Source organism: Crinia signifera, chromosome 19, assembly GCF_055691185.1.
Source record: "Crinia signifera chromosome 19, ASM5569118v1, whole genome shotgun sequence".
Taxonomy (NCBI): Eukaryota; Metazoa; Chordata; class Amphibia; order Anura; family Myobatrachidae; genus Crinia; species Crinia signifera.
In genome coordinates this window covers 59806445-59825375 of record NC_139226.1, presented here as the reverse complement: position 1 = coordinate 59825375, position 18931 = coordinate 59806445, and the positions used below count along the sequence as shown (strand labels likewise).

Genomic DNA, 18931 nt, shown 5'->3' with positions numbered 1-18931 from the left:
ATCGCTATATATTGATGGAAGTGAGGTTTACTTGAACTATTATTGTTTGACATTCGTCATTTCCAGTGTTTTAATGTAAACATAATAATAATTAAAAAAAACATGAACTTACTTGTTGTATTCTGTGCCTGTACTGCAGCGCTCCGTACTCCATCTGAGGTCACAGTGTAGATGGTGAAGTTGTAGTTTACTCCTGGTAACAGCCCAGTCACCTGTTTATTGTTGGTTGCTATATTGGAGATATTCCCATTGCCTGGCTGATACAGCACATTGTAGGTGTAGGTTTTGCTGTTAATATCATTAGGAATTGTCCAAGTAAGATTAACATAATCCATCCCAAAAGCGGAGATACTGAAGCCAGAGACACTGGATGGCACTAAGGAGACAAACATACATGGTAAATGTACAGCAGTAGGTCACATGCACAAAAGCCGGCAACAGAGGTGGTAAATGTAATGCTGCTTCTGAAAGCTGGGGCAGCTGCTTTTTGGAACAGATAGCAATACTGAATTACTCTAGTGATACTGTAAGTATCTGGCAGCCGCAACTCACCCCCAATCATGAAAGGGCCCCTATATTTAAAATCTGGTGCTATCACACACTTAAACCTAGTCACCTGCGGCACCAATGGTAGGTCTGCACCAGAATCAGTTGCGTATCAAAGATTATATCATGTATTACACAGATTTGTATTGTAGGGGTTTCCCAGTCAGGGTATTAAGAGCCTCTGGCCCAGTGGCTTAAGTTAGTCCCAGTTTCCAGGGACGAACCCCCACACACACACACAAACATATCCCTGGCAATTCATGCTGATATCGCCCCGTGTGTACGGGACTTTAGATCAACTGTCATTTTTATGAGCATCCCGTTTTTGGTACTTGTGAGTTATCCGGGCGTCCGATTTTTAAATCGGGTCGGATCGGGACATCGCATCGCATCGCATGCGACCATCGGATGCGATGCGATGCGATGACCCGATTTTTCCATAGGAATCAATGTTAAAATGGACTGAGTCCATTTTAACATGGAATTCAATGGGAAAAAGGGTCCTTTTCATACCTCTACTATCCAAGTGGGCATGGAGTTGGATATAAACCTGTGGCGAGCGTAGCGAGCCACCGAGCCCGAAGCGTGGCGAGCGTAGCGAGCCCCGCGAGGGGACACGGAATACCGTCCCCTCGCGGGGCTCGCTTCGCTCGCCACGCTTCGGGCTCGGTGGCTCGCTACGCTCGCCACAGGTTTATATCCAACTCCATGCCCACTTGGATAGTAGGGGTATGAAAAGGACCCCTTTTTCCATAGGAATCATTTTAACATTGATTCCTATGGAAAAATCGGGTCATCGCATCCGATGGTCGCATGCGATGCGATGCGATGCGATGCGATATCGCATCGCATCGCATCTGATTGTATGCCTTAACTTAAGGCATACAATCAAAAAATCGGACGCCCGGATAACTCACAAGTACCCCGTTTTTTATATATATGCAGTATATTTTTAAAAAGTAGGGTTACAGGTTTTTTTTTTTTTTTTGACACAATCAATTATTCTAAAACTCTGGCACATTCTAATACTGGACCCGGTACTGAATAAATATATTACTGACAAAACCCGATATTTAAAAGGTCAAAGATTGTTTGTTTGTTTGTTTGTTAAATTAAGTGTTCGACTAGTAAGTAAATCAGCTTGTATAAATACTTACATGAACAGTTTTCTTTTCCCTTGCAATCATTGCACAGTACATAAATAAATATTTTAGGAAAACATTTAAATTCGGAAACTTAAATAATTAATGCATTTGATAACATAATAAATAAAAAAAATATACAGTTTTATTAATTGCCAAACGTCAGTTGTGAGGGAAAAATAAGCATTAAACAAAACATTAAAGTGAGTGAATCTCATACATTCTGTCACTTAATATATATTGTTTGGGCTAACATGCGTTACTAGTAGAGTTACAATGCTGGAAAATGCAGCCATATCATCTTGGATGTCATCTGGTCACCTTAAACGGAATATATCCAAAACAGAATGAATTATATTTCCACTGGGGGACAGTACTGTACTTCCCAACTGATCTCTATCACTTCTGATAACTCCATACTTGCCGACTTTGGAGCTGCCCTCTCCGCCAGGAGTAAAAAAAAATAGGACTAAAATGATGAGAGGGCCAGGACGGGGACCAGATTCCCGTGACCCTCCCGACCCATCCTGGGAGGGTAGGCAACCGTGGTTAACTCAACAGTCAACCCTACCTAACAAGACTGCTGCCTACATTTCATCCTTTACTCTGCACTGTCCTTTGCTTCCACATTCAATATGTATAAGAATTATATAATATACATATAAGCACATATCTAAAATATGACCTATATTACATCATACACTGCAAAAACTCTAATCCATGCTCTCATCATCTCCTACATTGATTATTGCAATGGTCTCCTTCCTGGTTTTACCAAAAATAGACTCTCACCACAACAATCCATTTTTAATTCAGCTGCAAGGCTGATCTTCCTCACCAACCGTTCATCACCTGCCTGTCAGTTCTGAATACCCTCCAATGGTAACGGTATTCTACCGTATTCAATATAAAATAATTTTACTTCCACATTAGGCCATTAACCAAATTACACCAACATATTGTACAGTATATCTCTTTGCTTATCTCAAAATATCTCATTAACTGACCTCACTGCTCTGCACAAGATCTGTGTCTTCCTCCACATGCATTAATTACTCCCACTCACGATTACAGGACATTTACATACACAATAAAACTCTCCTCTAGGGCCAGATTTACTAAGCTTGAAAAGTGATCAAATGGAGAGTGATAAACCTCCAACCAATCAGCTCCTGCCTGATATTTTTCAAGCAATGGGGCAGATGTATTAAGCCTTAACAAGAGATAAATGCAAGGGTGATAAGGAGAGATAAATCAGCCAATCAGCTCCTTACTGACTTTTTTCAAACACAGCCTGTAACATGGCAGTTAGCAGGTGATTGGCTGGATGTTTACTCTCCTTATCACCCTTGCATTTATCTCTTGTTAAGGCTGAATACATCTGCCCCACAGTCTGTAACATGGCAGGCAGGAGCTGATTGGCTGGTGGTTTATCACTCTCCAATTTATCACTTTTCAAGCTTAGTGCATGTAAAGTCTCCAAATTTTCAAGTGTTCTCTGCAAACTCACCTCTTCAGGCAAGCTAATCAAATTCCAGAACTGCTCACATAACCTTCATAAACTCTCCTACCCAATTACATTTCACATCCTCCTGACCCCTGGCTAACATTGCTGTGTGACGATGGGCCTAATTCAGCATGGATCACCCATGTTCTGGGTGTGTCTGAAAAAACGCAAGTGTGTCCAGGCATTTTGGGGGATGGTCTTTGACAGGGCTGGGCAATTACGGCCCTCCAGATGTTGAGGAACTACACATCCCAGGATGCTTTGCATTAGTTTTGCTATGTGGCCATGCTGAAACTGATGCAAGGCATGCTGTGATGTTTAGTTCCTCAACATCTGGAGGGCCGCAATTGCCCAGCCCTGGTCTTTGATGTCAGCGCTGACCACTTCCAGCCTGTCTCAGTTGCAGTGCGTTATCTCAGATTAACAATCCATGCTGAATTAGGCCCCATGTCATACAGCCCATTAAGAACCCTGGCAGCCCTGTTTACAATACCTATCACCTATCCCTATGTATCCATGCCTATCTCCCTATAGATTGTAAGCTTGCAAGCATCGCTCTCTTACCTCTATGGGCCCAATTCAGACCTTATCGCTGTTGTGTGAATTTGCACATCTGGGCCGCAATGCACGTGCGCGACATCCAGCAGCGATGAACTCATGCTACTTTTATGCTTCGCTAGCCGTTCGCAAGGTGATTGATAGGAAGCTGCTGTTTGGGGTTAGTAACCGGCTGTTTCATGGGAGTGCTCAGAAAAACGCAGGAGTGACTGAAAAGCCGCAGGCATGTCCAAGCGTTTGAGGGGAGGGTGGGTGACATTAGCTCCGGCTTCGCTTAAGGGGTTGGGATCGTTGTGTCTACAACAACTAGGTCGACAAGCATTGGGTTGACACCACTAGGTCTACATGCAGCAAGGTTGACATGGGTTAAGGTCGACATGGATCTAGGTCAACATGTGTCTAGGTCGACATGTGTCTAGGTCGACATGACAGTAGGTTGACCCGAGCATTATGTCGACATGGGCAAGGTCGACAGTCAAAAGTTCGACATGGGGTTTTTCGCTGGTTTTTTACCCGAATGTCGACACATGGACACAGTTTGAAGTGCACCGCATCCCCTTGCATTGCTTGCTCCACTCGCAATGTTTTGGGCACGGTGCCTCGCTACGTTCTGTACACCATTTTATTCTCCCACCATGCCCTAGTGGATGGTAGGGCATGAAATACCGCCTGTCGGCACATGTCTTGTTTTCAACAGTGAAGAACCCCATGTCGGCCTTTTGACTGTCGACCTAGCCTATGATGGCCTAATGCTTGCATCGACCTTAACCCATGTCAACATTGCTGCATGTCGACCTAGTGGTGTCGACCCAATGCTTGTCAACCTAGTTGTTGTAGACCTAATGACCGTATCCCCGATTAAGCTACTTTCATCGCAGCCACTGAGTAAGTCTCTGGCTACGCGCCACCTGCGATGACTGGTGCCCAGTGGAAAATCATTCGATGGTTAGAGGGTTTTTGACATTTTCGCTTGGCTGTAATTCTTTGTTATCCATACACATTTATTCACACAGCAAGCACTTTAATTTGCAAGGTGGGATTTCACTATAGTGGGGTAGTGTCTAACAGATCGCTTGCATGCGAGACCCCCGCCAAATCCCCCAGCAGTAGGATCACATACGATACATCATATATGTTCCTTTTGCATGCAATGTATCATATGCAATCCCAGCATGGACTATGGGCTGTGTGTATTTCTGAATATACCACCGTCTAGTATCTCCTTTGTTAGGCATTTATGAAATTGCCCAGATGTTCATTACTGCCTGCATCACACACAGACAGACGTTTCAGCACGCTAAGCTTGGGACAGCTTATTATTTCACCAACCATATACTGCATCAATTAAGCTACCACTCCCCCTCCCCCAGTACTGTGTGTAATACCATCATAGACATATTTATAATGGGTGCAAGCTATATGAGACCCACAGGCACAGGAGTCCAGGGGGGCAAACAATGCACACCCTGAGCCCCCCTCACCTGCACTCCATCCACCCATATTATTATACTTAAACCCCTCTGGAGTCCGGAACTGCAGACATAAATCACCATGTTTCTGTAGAACTGCACAGTCTACTTGCTGCCAGAGAGGAGGAGACCCCCCAAGGAGCTTGTATATGGGCCCTCTCCTCTCTTAAAACCACGCTTCAAAAGAATCTTGCAAATCTAGAGGAATGAGGTTCAACGTGGATAAATGTAAGGTCATGCAACTTGGGAGACACAACCAGTGTGCAAGCTATAATCTGAGCGGCAAGGAACTGGGTAAGTCTTTACTTGAAAAGGATCTAGGAGTCCTAATAGATAGCAACCTGGGATGTAGCGCCCAATGTAATGTAGTGGTAAAAAAAGGCCAGCAAAATTCTAGCATGCATAAAAAGGGGCATGGAAACTAGGGACTCAAAAGTAATTATGGCCCTCTATAAATCATTGGTTAGACCTCACCTTGAATATGGAGTACAGTTCTGGGCCCCACACTATAAAAAGGACATCACTGAATTGGAAAAAATCCAGAGAAGAGCCACAAAGCTTATTAGGGGAATGGAGAATTTAACCTATGAGGAGAGATTATCCAATTTGGGATTTTTTACATTGGAAATGAGACGTCTAAGGGGAGACATGCTCAACATGTACAAATATATCAGGGGCCAATATAAGGAACTGTCAAACACCCTGTTTTCTACTAGAAAGGAAGCAAGGATTAGGGGGCATGAACACAGAATAGAAGAAGAAAGATTTCGTACAGTTAGAAGAAAAAAATGATTTACAGTCAGAGCAGTCAAACTCTGGAACTCTCTTCCCGGAGAGGTGGTGTCGGCTTCTACAATAAATGCGTTCAAAACAAGGTTGGATAAGCACTTGTTGGCCAATTACATCCAGGGGTATGAATAAGAGACATAATCTATAATATAAAAACATAATATACGCAATATACGTACTACCAGGCTGAACTCGATGAACGCAAGTCTTTATTCAGCCTCACCTACTATGTAACTATGTAAAACAACCCTGACACCCATAGTAAAAAAAATAAAGTCTACATAGCTCATTACTGGTCTTTTTGGTTCAAAATTAACTTAGCATACTTTTTGCTGGCCAGACACTCCTCCAAAAGAGGCGTAACCTTGGGTAATGGGGCATGGCTTCGCAGGAATGACCACGATTGTGAGACCATGCCCCAATTTCACCACTGTGGCATGGCCAGTGTGCTTAGAGCACTGCCCCCTGGGCATGGGCACAACATCTATTCCCCGCTACTGCAGAGCAGTAACGGGAGGGGGGGGGGGGGGACTCTCAACTGCCCCTCCCCCACCACCACTGTAAAGTAGAGCCAACCCCAATGCCTAGTTTGCCAATGCCTAGGGCCGGCTCTTTATATAAAACAGTCAAAAGTGGAACATGGAAGGTGAATTAACTATATATAACATAACCATACACGTACTTGTTGTTGCTGCACTGGTGAACCCATTGCTGCTAGTTCCATTTGCATTCAAAGAGTATACAGTAATGGTGTAGTTGACACCTGGCTGCAGACCATCTACTGTATAAGAAACTTGTTGGGTGGTAACATTAATGATGACTGATCCATTACTGACAATTACTCTGTACTCTATACTATTGTCACTCGGGCCTGCTGTCCATGTCACAGTCATTGAGTTCTCAGTTACATTAAATATGTCCACACTGGTAACATTGGCCCTTATTCTGATCGGTGCGGCCCGATCAGAATATGCGGCCGCAACCGTGCAGGCGAATCCCCGCCTTCCATACGGATCGCCACCTGCCGTCCGTACGCGGATATGTGGCGATCCGCATGAAATTGGACGGGGATACGCCTCCTCCATGGTGGGAGCAGCCCCTGCATTCGATGGTCGCCGAACATTGAATGCAGGGCCGCACGCTCCACCAGGTCCCGCAACACAAGACCACACGGACACTTGTCCGTGTGAAAAAAAGTATGGGGGCGGGCAGCTGACATCCGGCGATGTCAGATGCCCGCCCCGTACCCACGCGTCACGGCCTCATTACCATGCATACGCCCCGCGTTTGCATGGGAACGCCCATGAAACGGGGGGCGTATGCATAGGGTAATGAGGATAAGTAGCCCCTCACGCCCCTCTACGCCCCCTGTGCGGCGTATAAAGAATCCGTGCGGCGAAATCGCCTGCACATGCGCAGAGTGACCTCTGCACATGCGCAGACGATCAACATCCGCGGTCCGTCCGCATGCGGGAATATCCGCACCGATCAGAATAAGGGCCATTAGGAGGATCTGAAAAAAAAATACAATACATAGAATATTATTATTTCTCAAGATAATAATAATAACAATTTGGGATTAGTACTAAAGCCCCATACACACTGGACGATCGGCTCTACAACATTGGGCAAGCAACGAGGGAGGGGGTCATTAATGATGCACGGGAGCTACAGTGTTTATTTCATTTCGTTGCTGGGGATTAGGGGTTGATTAAGGGGAATTAATATACCTTTTAAAGGTTTATTGTGTAAAATATAAAGTATATTTGGGTATGCACTAATAGATATAGCTGCAGCAGGGGTGCCTTAAGAAAGGAGGAAGCCCATGTGCAGCCTCCTCCGTTTGGGCCCCCACCTCTCTTCCGACCGCCACAGCAGCACCGCACTAGTGCACAGCGCAGTAGAATCTGAGCACAAGAAGACACTCTTAACACGGAACTCCGGAGGGGTAAGTATTAAAAATGGGTCAGTATGCACCTTGCACCCATTATACATACGCCACTGATCTGCAGATCAATTAAACAACCAATATATTTGTCAGTGTGTACGCAGCCAGTGCCATTGAGGGCCTGGTACATACCGCTTTTCATCAATCTAATATCTTTCATGACATTGCTACTAATGAGTAATTAGCTTTTATTTGTCTACACACAAATGGGTCAATTCTGAGTTTGGAACTGTACCTGGAAAAATCATACTGCTCTGCAAGGGGTGCAAACACATTTATGTATTTTTTATTTTATTTTTTATTTATTAATATGCATGCAGGGTGAATACTGGCTGCTTTTGCATGTAGTCCACAAATGCAGGGCAGCTTTATTTTTGCACAACATTCTAGATTTGAGTTTGGATTTGACGCTTTCAAATGTAAAGATCTGACTCATCTGCGCATGCTTTACCAAATACCGCAGCCAAAACGTGTTCCATTTGAAAAGTCCATTTTGAGGCTAATTCTCTGCAAAGTTTTATGGTACTTATATGTTAGTTGGGCGCCCACTATAGTTACTACGCTCATACCCCCATTATCCATGTTGACATGGAGTTGATTTTATATAGTGTGGCAAGCGCAGCGAGCCACCGTGCCCGAAGGGCGGCGAGTGGACGCGTGAAACTAAGCAAATGGCTTAGTGGCTGCCCAACTAACATATAAGCTACCAGTTGTTTTGTAGAAACGAATGTTGGTAAAAGTCCATGTTGTACTGGTGCCTATGGAAAGTCCTGCAGAGTTTGGTCAATTGATTCATACATGTCAGTTCTGCCAAGATGGGGGGCAAGGATATCATACGACCTGGGTGCTGGATTAGAGGGGGCACTCTTGGTTGACTGCACCCCTACTCAACTTGTCTGCTGCGCGAGGTCCATGTCGGGTGCCTCCCCCCTCCTGTTTCGCCTTGCAGGTGACGTCATGACACCATCGCACCAGTATGTGTGTGTGAGATGCAGGAGCGGGAAGAGTGGGCGCAGAAGGCTGCGGCGGGACTCAATCTTTCCAGTTATCGAAAGATTGATTGCTCAATTCTACAAAAGTGTAATGCATTATCCTTAGTTTAGATGAGTCTACTCAGAAATATATTCCGAAACTCTTTGAATCTACTTCCTGGTTTCTGCTTCGTCAAGTGGAACTTAATGGTTAATATTGTTCTAGGTATATTTGTAACCTCTGACTTAGCCTTAAGGTACATACTTAGTTTGTATTCTGAGTGATCATGTGAAAATCACTGGCTGTGGCACACATGGGGGATGTGGGAACGCAGACTGGGGCACACAGAAGGGACATAGGAACACATACTGGTGCATGCAAGGGAGGACATGTGGAGTGGCACAATGTGCCCACAGGCTGCCACTGCACTTGCTACCTTGTGGTTGTAGTGGTGGCTATCTGACTGCACAGTCAGACTACGCAAAGACCCATGGGAGGAGGTGCTGCTGCGTTTGGGCATGTGCAGCAGCTCTCCTCCAGGACCATCGGCCATACTTGTTAATAGCTACGTGAGCCGTGACCCTACAATCGCTCAAGAGCTCCTCCATGCTGTCCACGGAGGTCAGCTTTGTGAGCTGACTGCCGGTGGCTCCCTGAACGGAGCGGTATGTAATATGCAGCCAGCTGGCTCTTCGCTCACTCTGCAGGCTCAGCTCAGTAGTATGAGCTGTCCTGCCAGCTGCTGTCCGATTTCAGGCAGCGAAATGCAGAGCTGCCAACGGGTGCCCTACAAACCACCACCACTGTAAAGTAGAGCCAACCCCTAGCATTGCAAATGCCCTAGGCAATGCCTAGTTTGCCTATGCCTAGGGCCGGCTCTTTATTTAACACAGTCAAAAGTGGAATATGGAAGGTGAATTAGCTATATATAACATAACCATACACGTACTTGTTGTTGCTGTTGTGGTGAACCCATTGCTGCTAGTTCCATTTGCATTCACAGAGTATACAGTAATGGTGTAGGTGACACCCGGCTGCAGACCATATACTGTATAAGAAAATTGTTTGGTGGTACCATTAATGGTGACTGATCCTTTACTGACAGTTACTCTGTACTCGGTACTATTGTCACTCGGGCCTGCTGTCCATGTCACAGTCATTGAGTTCTCAGTTACATTAAATATGTCCACACTGGTTACATTAGGAGGAGCTGAAAAAAATACAATACATAGAATATTATTATTTCTCAATTTGGGATTAGAACTAAAGCCCCATGCACACTAGACTTTGGGCTCTACAACATTGGGCATGCAACGAGGGAGGGGGTGGTCATTAACGATGCACGGGAACGATTTATTTTATTGCTGTGGTATAGAGGATTTGATTAAGAGGAATTATATGCCTTTTAAAGGTTTATTGTGTAAATATCAAATATATTTGGATAAATATTTGGGCATACACTAACAGATATATCTGCAGCAGGGGAGCTTTAAAAAAGGAGGAAGCCCATGTGCAGCCTCCTCCGTTTGGGCCCCCTCCTCTCTTCCGACCGCCACCGCAGCACCGCACTAGTGCACAGCGCAGTTGAATCTGAGCACAAGAAGCATACTCTCAGGGGGGTATTCAATGTTAGTCGTCCTCCCGCAGCCATCTCCCGACAGGGGAGATGGCTGCGGGGCCCTATTCAATGCTGTCTTCCCTGACAACATTGAACAGGGTTTCTCCGCAGAACGAGCCCGACATCACAAGCTGTCGGGCTCGTTCTGCCGAGAAAAGCCGGAAATAGGCGAGCTCCCGGCCGGAGCTCGTCTATTTCCGTCCTCAGCTTGCGGCCACGCCCCTTTTTCGGCGCTTGGTGGCCGGGACATTGAATCCCGACCGCCGAGCTCAAGTCGAGCAAAGCGAGAATGGGACAGGGGCATGGCGGTCGTACCCCTGACATTGAATACCCCCCTTACTCCCATTATAAATATGCCACTGATCTGCAGATCAATTAAACTACCAAAATATTAGCCATTGTGTACACAGCCAGTGCCATTGAGGGCCTGGTACATACCGCTTTTCATCAATCTAATATCTTTCATGACATTGCTACTAATGAGTAATTAGCTATTATTTGTCTACACACAAATGGGTAAATTCTGAGTTAGAACTGTACCTGAAAAAATCATACTGCACTGCAAGGGGTGCAAATACATTTATGTATTTTTTTATTTTTTTTGTATTTATTTATTCATATGCATGCAGGGTGAATACTGGCAGCTTTTGCATGTAGTCCACAAAATCAGGGAAGCTTTACTTTTGCACAACATTTTAGATTTGAGTTTGGATTTAACACTTTCAAATTTAAATCTCTCTGCACATTTTAAACTTGACCCACCTGCAATGAATGGGAAACACTGTTATCTAATACATCCCATTTAAAACTGCCACAATTACCTTGATTTGGAAGAAAATCGCAGAACAGAGAGATTAATTCACTTTTCTTTATCTTAACAATTTTTGAGCACACATGGTTAATTAGGTCAAGCTAGTGGTTTAGTTTAATTTAATTTAATTAATTATCATGTGGTCTGCTGCAAACTGCAGGTTCCCATCAATGTGGATTTTTCCTCATAGAAGCGTATGAGCTACGCTTGAGTAAAAGTTTAGAGTATCTCAGCGAATCAGTAGAGAGCTAGTATATGGCGCTCCCTAATTGGCTGATGGGTCTCTGAGTGACAGATGTCAAATGCAGGATTCCCAGTTGGGGGAAGAGAATCCATGTATATATTTGGATTCTATTTTGTTCATTTGAGTGAGACTTTGCAAAAAAAATTTAACACTTGGATACCTGCAGAGAACAAAGAGGACTAATCTACAGTGGATGAGGTGAGTATATATATATATTTTAAAAGTACCTTATGGCTTTAACTGATGAAGAGGACCGAAGAGCTACTGGGCTTGTGTGAGTGTGAAAGTATGTCTTTGAGTGTGCAAGGGTGCTTTTTTAAAAAGTTTTACTGTCACAGTGAGTGTGTGTCCTGTCCACTGTATTTATTTTAGAGTTTTAACTCTAGGTACCAGTGTACCCTTTAATGCCCCGCATGCTGGTTGTTCTCCAAGTACCAGCATGCAGAGAAGGCATGCTAGGACCTGTAGTTCCATGGGTAAAACATAATATTAACTCATTTTACACTCGACACCTAACTTCCATTGGTGAACATGCATAGCACCAAGGTTCAGTCCTGGACCCCGGCCAGGGTTGAGTAGTAGGGGGTAATGCTTCAGTCACAGGGATCACTAAATAAATTTCTTTGGCTGTGGCATTACCGACTGACTACTGGCACCCGGCTTGGATTATAAAATTTAGGGGGCTCCTACATCTATTTTCACCCAGTATTTGGAAAAAGGACCTGACCAAGAGCCCAGTACTGATTTTTTGTTTTACACACAGAAGCACTGCAAAGATCTGACTCATCTGTGCATGCTTTACCAAATACCGCAGCCAAAAAGTGTTCCATTTGAAAAGTCCATTTTGAGGCTACTGTAATTCTCGGCAAAGGAATGCTGGTAAAAGTCCATGTTGTACTGGTGCCTATGGATAGTCCTGCCGAGTTTGGTCTATTGATTCGTACATGTCAGTTCTGCCATGATTTTTATTTGTATTTGAGCAAACTCTGCCGGGTTCTGTGTTTAGTTATTTACCAAGATGCTGTCGTTTCTAAAAAAAGAATGTTCTGCTTAAGCTGTGTGCACGCTATAAGATATATACAAACAATATGCACGATAATAATATCATTAACGATATTATCGTGCATATTGTTTAGTGTGTTCATGGGTCGATAATGATCTCCCCTGTCATCTGACCATGCAGTCAAATCTGACAATATGGTCGGCAACTGCATGTTCGGCCTGCGTGATATCACTGAACTATATTGCAGGGCAGGGCAGCAACTATGGGGGGCAGGGGGTCATGTGACCTGGGCACTGGATTAGGGTGGGGGGGACTTTTGGCCACCTGCCGCCCTACTCAACTTGCCCGCTGTGCAAGGTCCATGCTAGTTGCCTCCACCTCCTGTTACACCTTGCAGGTGACGTCATGACACCATCACACCCGCATGTGTGTGACGTGGGAGAGGGAAGAGTGGGCGGAGAAGGCTGCAGCAGGACTCAGGTAGCGGAGGTCAACTTGGAGAGGCGGAAGCCATGAAACATAGGGGCCACCCACGCTAGCTGTGCAAACTGGACTCACTCTAAGGGAATGGAGCATTGTGAATACCAACAAGCCACTGCTGTGCATGCAGCACAAATGGGGTTCACGACTGGCTTTGTACTGTGTAGTACATTGCAATGCAATTTAAATATTATACATGGTTCCAATGCCGTTTTTTTGTTGGATATAGACTACATAGTAAATACAGTTATCCTTGCAGCACTACAAGTCCCAGCATGACTAATCATTTCATGCTGGCACTTGTGGCTGGGAGGGTCCCAGAAAACGGGTCCACCCCCCCCCCCCCCCCCCCAAGTCATTGTAGCCCTGCCCCTGCTGTGCAATGCCTGAAATACCAGCATTGCACGTCGGGGGGCGTGGTCACGAGAATGCAATTGTGCTGGCAATGTAATGGAAACATTATATTTCCCTGTAGCTCTGCCCCGTCCCAGCACCCCTGCCTCAACGAACTGGCTGAGGGCAGCAAAACAGTAGGCAACCCTGACTTGTAGTGCAAGGATAACTGTAATTACTATCTACTATATGTAATACATATCTACTATATGATAGTAATTACAGTTATCCTTGACATGATCACAGACTGGCCATGCTGGGACTTGTAGTGCTGCAAGGAGAATTGTCTAAAGTCTATAGTTGTTGTGGCTGTTTTTTTGGAGTGTGTGTGTTAACAGTATGTGTGCGGGTGGGAGTGGGGCACCAAATTACTGCCTTGTTTCAGGCAACAGAAATCCTAGTTTCGCCTTGGATATTGTTAATGATATCGGTCAGTGTTTTAGTGCTCTATCATTGCCGTAAAGCCAATATTGTCAATGGTATTGGCGGTGCCAAATACTGTATAGTAGTTGTTGCCAACCCGTCGTTCGCGAGCTACCGGTAGAGTAGGGTTACCACCCGTCCGGGATTACTCCGGACAGTCCGGTAATTAAGACCGGCGTCCGGAGTCCGGACGGGTGGCTTTCCCGGACTATACATAGTCCGGGAATAACCCGCCCGCCGCCGCCGCCGCCCCCTCGTCTCCCCGCTCCCCCGCTGCCCTGCTCCCGTCCCCTCAAGTCTCCCCCGCTGTGTATGCGGGAGAGACGTGCTGCTGCGGTGCTGCATATGCTGCTGGACCGCTAGCCAATGGCCGCTCGCGGTCCAGCAGCCACCAGTTGATTGGCTGCTGGACCGCGAACGGCCATTGGCTAGCGGTCCAGCAGCGGGAGTTAGAAATGTTAAAATCATACAGCACAGCAGCACGTCTCTCCCGCGAATACAGCGGGGGAGACGTGAGGGGACGGGCAGGCAGGCACAGGCACACTGACAAGCCTGTCTGCCTCCCGCAGGCGGGGGAGGGGGTTTCTATCCCCCTTGGCAACGAGCACACTGGCACAGATCAATCCCCCTCGGCAACGAGCACACTGGCACAGATCAATCCCCCTCGGCAACGAGCACACTGGCACAGATCAATCCCCCTCGGCAACGAGCACAGAGGCACAGATCAATCCCCCTCGGCAACGAGCACACTGGCACAGATCAATCCCCCTCGGCAACGAGCACACTGGCACAGATCAATCCCCCTCGGCAACGAGCACACTGGCACAGATCAATCCCCCTCGGCAACGAGCACAGAGGCACAGATCTATCCCCCTCGGCAACGAGCACAGAGGCACAGATCAATCCCCCTCGGCAACGAGCACAGAGGCACAGATCAATCCCCCTCGGCAACGAGCACACTGGCACAGATCAATCCCCCTCGGCAACGAGCACACTGGCACAGATCTATCCCCCTCGGCAACGAGCAGAGGCACAGATCTATCCCCCTCGGCAACGAGCACAGAGGCACAGATCTATCCCCCTCGGCAACGAGCAAATTCAGTCCACCTTGGCATCGGCGTGAAGCCCCTGGCATTGAGCATATAGGTAAGTGGCACTTATGTGTCAAATGTGTATGGTGTGTTATACAGTATGTCATGGGCATTGCTTAGTGTTATATAGTATGACATGGGCATTGCTTAGTGTTATATAGTATGACATGGGCATTGCGGTGTTATATAGTATGACATGGGCATTGCGGTGCTATATAGTATGTCAAGGGCATTGCGTAGTGTTATATAGTATGTAATGGGCATTGCAGTGTTATATAGTATGTAATGGGCATTGCGGTGTTATATAGTATGTCATGGGCATTGCGGTGCTATATAGTATGTCAAGGGCATTGCGTAGTGTTATATAGTATGTAATGGGCATTGCAGTGTTATATAGTATGTAATGGGCATTGCGGTGTTATATAGTATATCATGGGCATTACGGTGTGTTATATAGTATGTAATGGGCATTGCAGTGTTATATAGTATGTAATGGGCATTACGGTGTGTTATATAGTATGTAATGGGCATTACGGTGTGTTATATAGTATGTCATGGGCATCATGTGTGGGTTTTTGAGTAATCGGAATTACAAAGTTCATTAAAACGTGCAATGGGCATTACGGTGTGTGGCATAAAATGTAATGGCCATTATGGCATGTGGTATACTATATAATGGGTGTGCGGTGTGTCAACATTATGACAAAAATTTTGCTGCGCGCCTTCGGCGCGCACTGTCCATGTTTTCCATCCTGTGCAAAAATTTGGTTGAGTCCTGGCATAATGTGTAATGGCCATTGCAGTACATGGAATAATACATCGTGATTGGCATCACAATGTGTGGCATAACTTGTAATGGCCATTATGGCATGTGGTATACTATATAATGGGTGTGCGGTGTGTCGGCATTATGTCAAAAATTTTGCTGCGCGCCTTCGGCGCGCACTGTCCATGTTGTCCGTCCTTTGCAAAAAAATTGTTGAGTCCTGGCATAATGTGTAATGGCCATTGCAGTACATGGCATAACACGTAATTGGCATCACGATGTGTGGCATAACTTGTAATGGCCATTATGGCATGTGGTATACTATATAATGGGTTTGCGGTGTGTCGGGATTATGTCAAAAATTTGACGCGCGCCTTCGGCGCGCACTGTCCATGTTGTCCATCCTGTGCAAAAATTCTGTTGAGTCCTGGCATAATGTGTAATGGCCATTGCGGTATATGGCATAACACGGAATTAGCATCACGATGTGTGGCATAACTTGTAATGGCCATTAATGTATGTGATATAACATGTAACTGGAATTATGGTATGCAAAATCAAGAATGAAATGGAAGCAAAGGTTTAAAAAAAAATCAACATAAGGCGGGTCTGGGGGCGGGTCTGGGGGTGGGGCTGGGATGGGTCAGTGGGTGTGTCAAGGGGCGGGCCAATGTCCGGGAATCTCTCAACAAAAAGGTGGTAACCCTACGGTAGAGCAAAACGGGAGGCTCGACCACTGATGCCCGTCTTCCCGCCCGTGTGTCCGCTTGCCCACCCGTGTGTAAACCTGCCTGCCCATGTGTCCGGACACCGGCCCTTCAGTTGCTGCTGCCCCTGCCTTCCCCTGTCGGTTCCTTCCCCTGCACACAGAGAGACAGATGCTAGAAGTCATAGTTCACCTCTAGCGTCTGACAGGAAGCACAGCTCTGCACTTCCTGGTAACGCTGCAGAGCTGTGCTCCCTGTACAGATGCGGAAAGTGAAAAATGACTTCTAGCATCTGTCTCTGTCTGCAGGGGAAGGCAGAGGCAGCAGCTAACGGGTGGGCGGGTGGCCGGACACACGGGCGCATATTAACCCCTTGGTAATGGACATAAACCCCTTGGCAATGAGTATTGACCCCTTGGCAACAAGTATTGATCCCTGGCAATAAGCAAGTAATTTACATTGTATTAGAAGCCTTACTGTGGGGGGGGGGCATTGTGTGTTTAAATTTTTGTGTGACATCCCATTTTTTGGGGACAGTCCTGTGGGAATTAGACACTGTGCATGCGTCTAATCAGGCAGGCAGAGGGACTGGGGGCATAGCCAGCAGTTAACACTGCACTGGCCATGCCCTCACAGCGTCAAAACGGTGCCCAAATATTTTGGGCGCATGCTTGCGGCACGTGCAAATATTCCTTTATCCACTGCCACTGTTGGGAGGTATGCATTAGGTGTGACAGGCATTGCGATGTGTGGCATAATGTGGGGAATTTTGTGGTTACTGCGCTTGTATATATAGAGAGCAGCTCCATTAGGGTTAGCGTATTATAGGTTTTTTAAAGGAGCGCTAAGGATATATACTAATATGTTTATAGACAGAATATGATTTATGTAAATAGGGGGGGTGATAGTTGCATAAATAAAATATAGTAAAGTAGTACCTGTAAGGAATAAAATGGTTAGTATCAATGTTTACACCCTTTTGGGGAAAGGTTGGTATTTTTGTATAGAATGGCAATCGTCCCGGTATGACTGTCCCTATCTTACCCTACTTCCCTAGTGGGAAGCTCATGTTTTTTCAGGTCCAACTATAGGAATGGACCTGACAAAACATGTGCTTCCCACTGTTTTTACCTCATTTCCGGAATATCATTTCCGTTTTACTAATAAAGTTTTTCCCATAAATACCCACAATGCTGGCACATCAGATTATCCTTGATAAAGTGCGCATGTCGCACGAAACGCGTTGGACCCGACAAAGATCTCCCGGCAAGCTGTCACCTACACCCGTCTCCAACCCTCTCTGCGGCCGTATATCAACTTCCGGCCACTTCCGGTTTCCCCAAGAGAGACGGAGCATCGGCGTAGCGGCTGCCGCACACAAGTGTGGTTCAGCTGTTCTCTACGTTTGGAAGCCCTCTCAAATTACAACCTCAAAGAACCAACTAACATCCAGAGAAGTTACCATCTACGGAAGTAGGGTAAGATAGGGACAGTCATACCGTGTGGCATAATGTGTCTGGGGCATTACTGTGTGCAGCATAGTATCATAGGCATTGTGGTGTGCTGTATCATGTTTTATAGAAATTGCGGTGTGTGGCATAATGTGTCGGGCGTTAAAGTGTGCAGCATATTATTGGGCATTACGGTGTGCGGCATAGTATCAGGGGCATTGGTCAAATTTTAGTAGCTCTAGGTTTTTTTTGTCTTTTTCTGTCGCGAGTAGCTCTCAATTAATTTTGGAGACCACCGCTGTATAGTGTGCACAAAGCTTAAGAATTAATTACAACTACCTATCCCAAATATTTTTTGTCCAATGTTGTATTTCAGCTTCATTTATCTGTGTGCTGCCTTTAATCTTCTAAAAATGAACATTAGCTGTAAGGGAGACACATGGAATGACCCACCTAGATTTTCTGTCTCCTCAATGGGAGAAGCCCAGACTCATTTGAAATACTGATTTTTCATAAAATAATAATATAAAGTTCAATTACCCGTTTCAGCCAATGTCCAACCAGTCAAACAGATGAGAAAAGTCTGTAAAACAAAACATGCATTGAATAAAATTATATAACTCTGCATCCATTTTATTTTAATACACAGTGACAAAATTATAGACATTATAATTTATATGATCAACAATTTATGTTTTTCTGTTCACATTCTGCAGTGAGGCTTCATGCATAACAAGCATAACCAGTAGGTGGCAGCATTGCTTTTAAAAAGCAATGAAACTGTATTAAGGACCTTATGGCCACGTGCATCTGCATGGCCGCGATTGCGCTTTTCTACACATGTGCTTGCGCTGGGTGTGTGTGAACCCATGACCATCTTTGTGGGCAGAGTACGGGGCCGTGATGGTCCATTAGCATATGGGAACGCCCAGCATTTCACGGACAGTCCCATGAGAACGCTGGGCATCCTCATGCTAATGTGGCCATGACGGACATGAACCATCCACATCTTT

At 45.6% G+C, this 18931-nt stretch overlaps 1 protein-coding gene across 2 annotated transcripts in view; it reads right to left on the bottom strand.

Moving 5' to 3' along the window:
- Positions 1-18931, bottom strand: part of PTPRH (protein tyrosine phosphatase receptor type H) — a 173079-nt gene that overhangs the window by 78760 nt on the left and 75388 nt on the right. The window contains exons 2-4 of one of the 2 annotated variants that reach the window (XM_083162648.1): positions 18459-18501; positions 9881-10141; positions 113-376 (exon numbers count right to left, since the gene is read on the bottom strand). In XM_083162648.1, coding sequence (XP_083018774.1) covers positions 113-376; positions 9881-10141; positions 18459-18501 — 568 coding nt within the window. Of the gene's footprint in view, positions 1-112; positions 377-6693; positions 6941-9880; positions 10142-18458; positions 18502-18931 lie in introns of those variants that run through there. The other variant, XM_083162649.1, reaches the window with a different exon arrangement.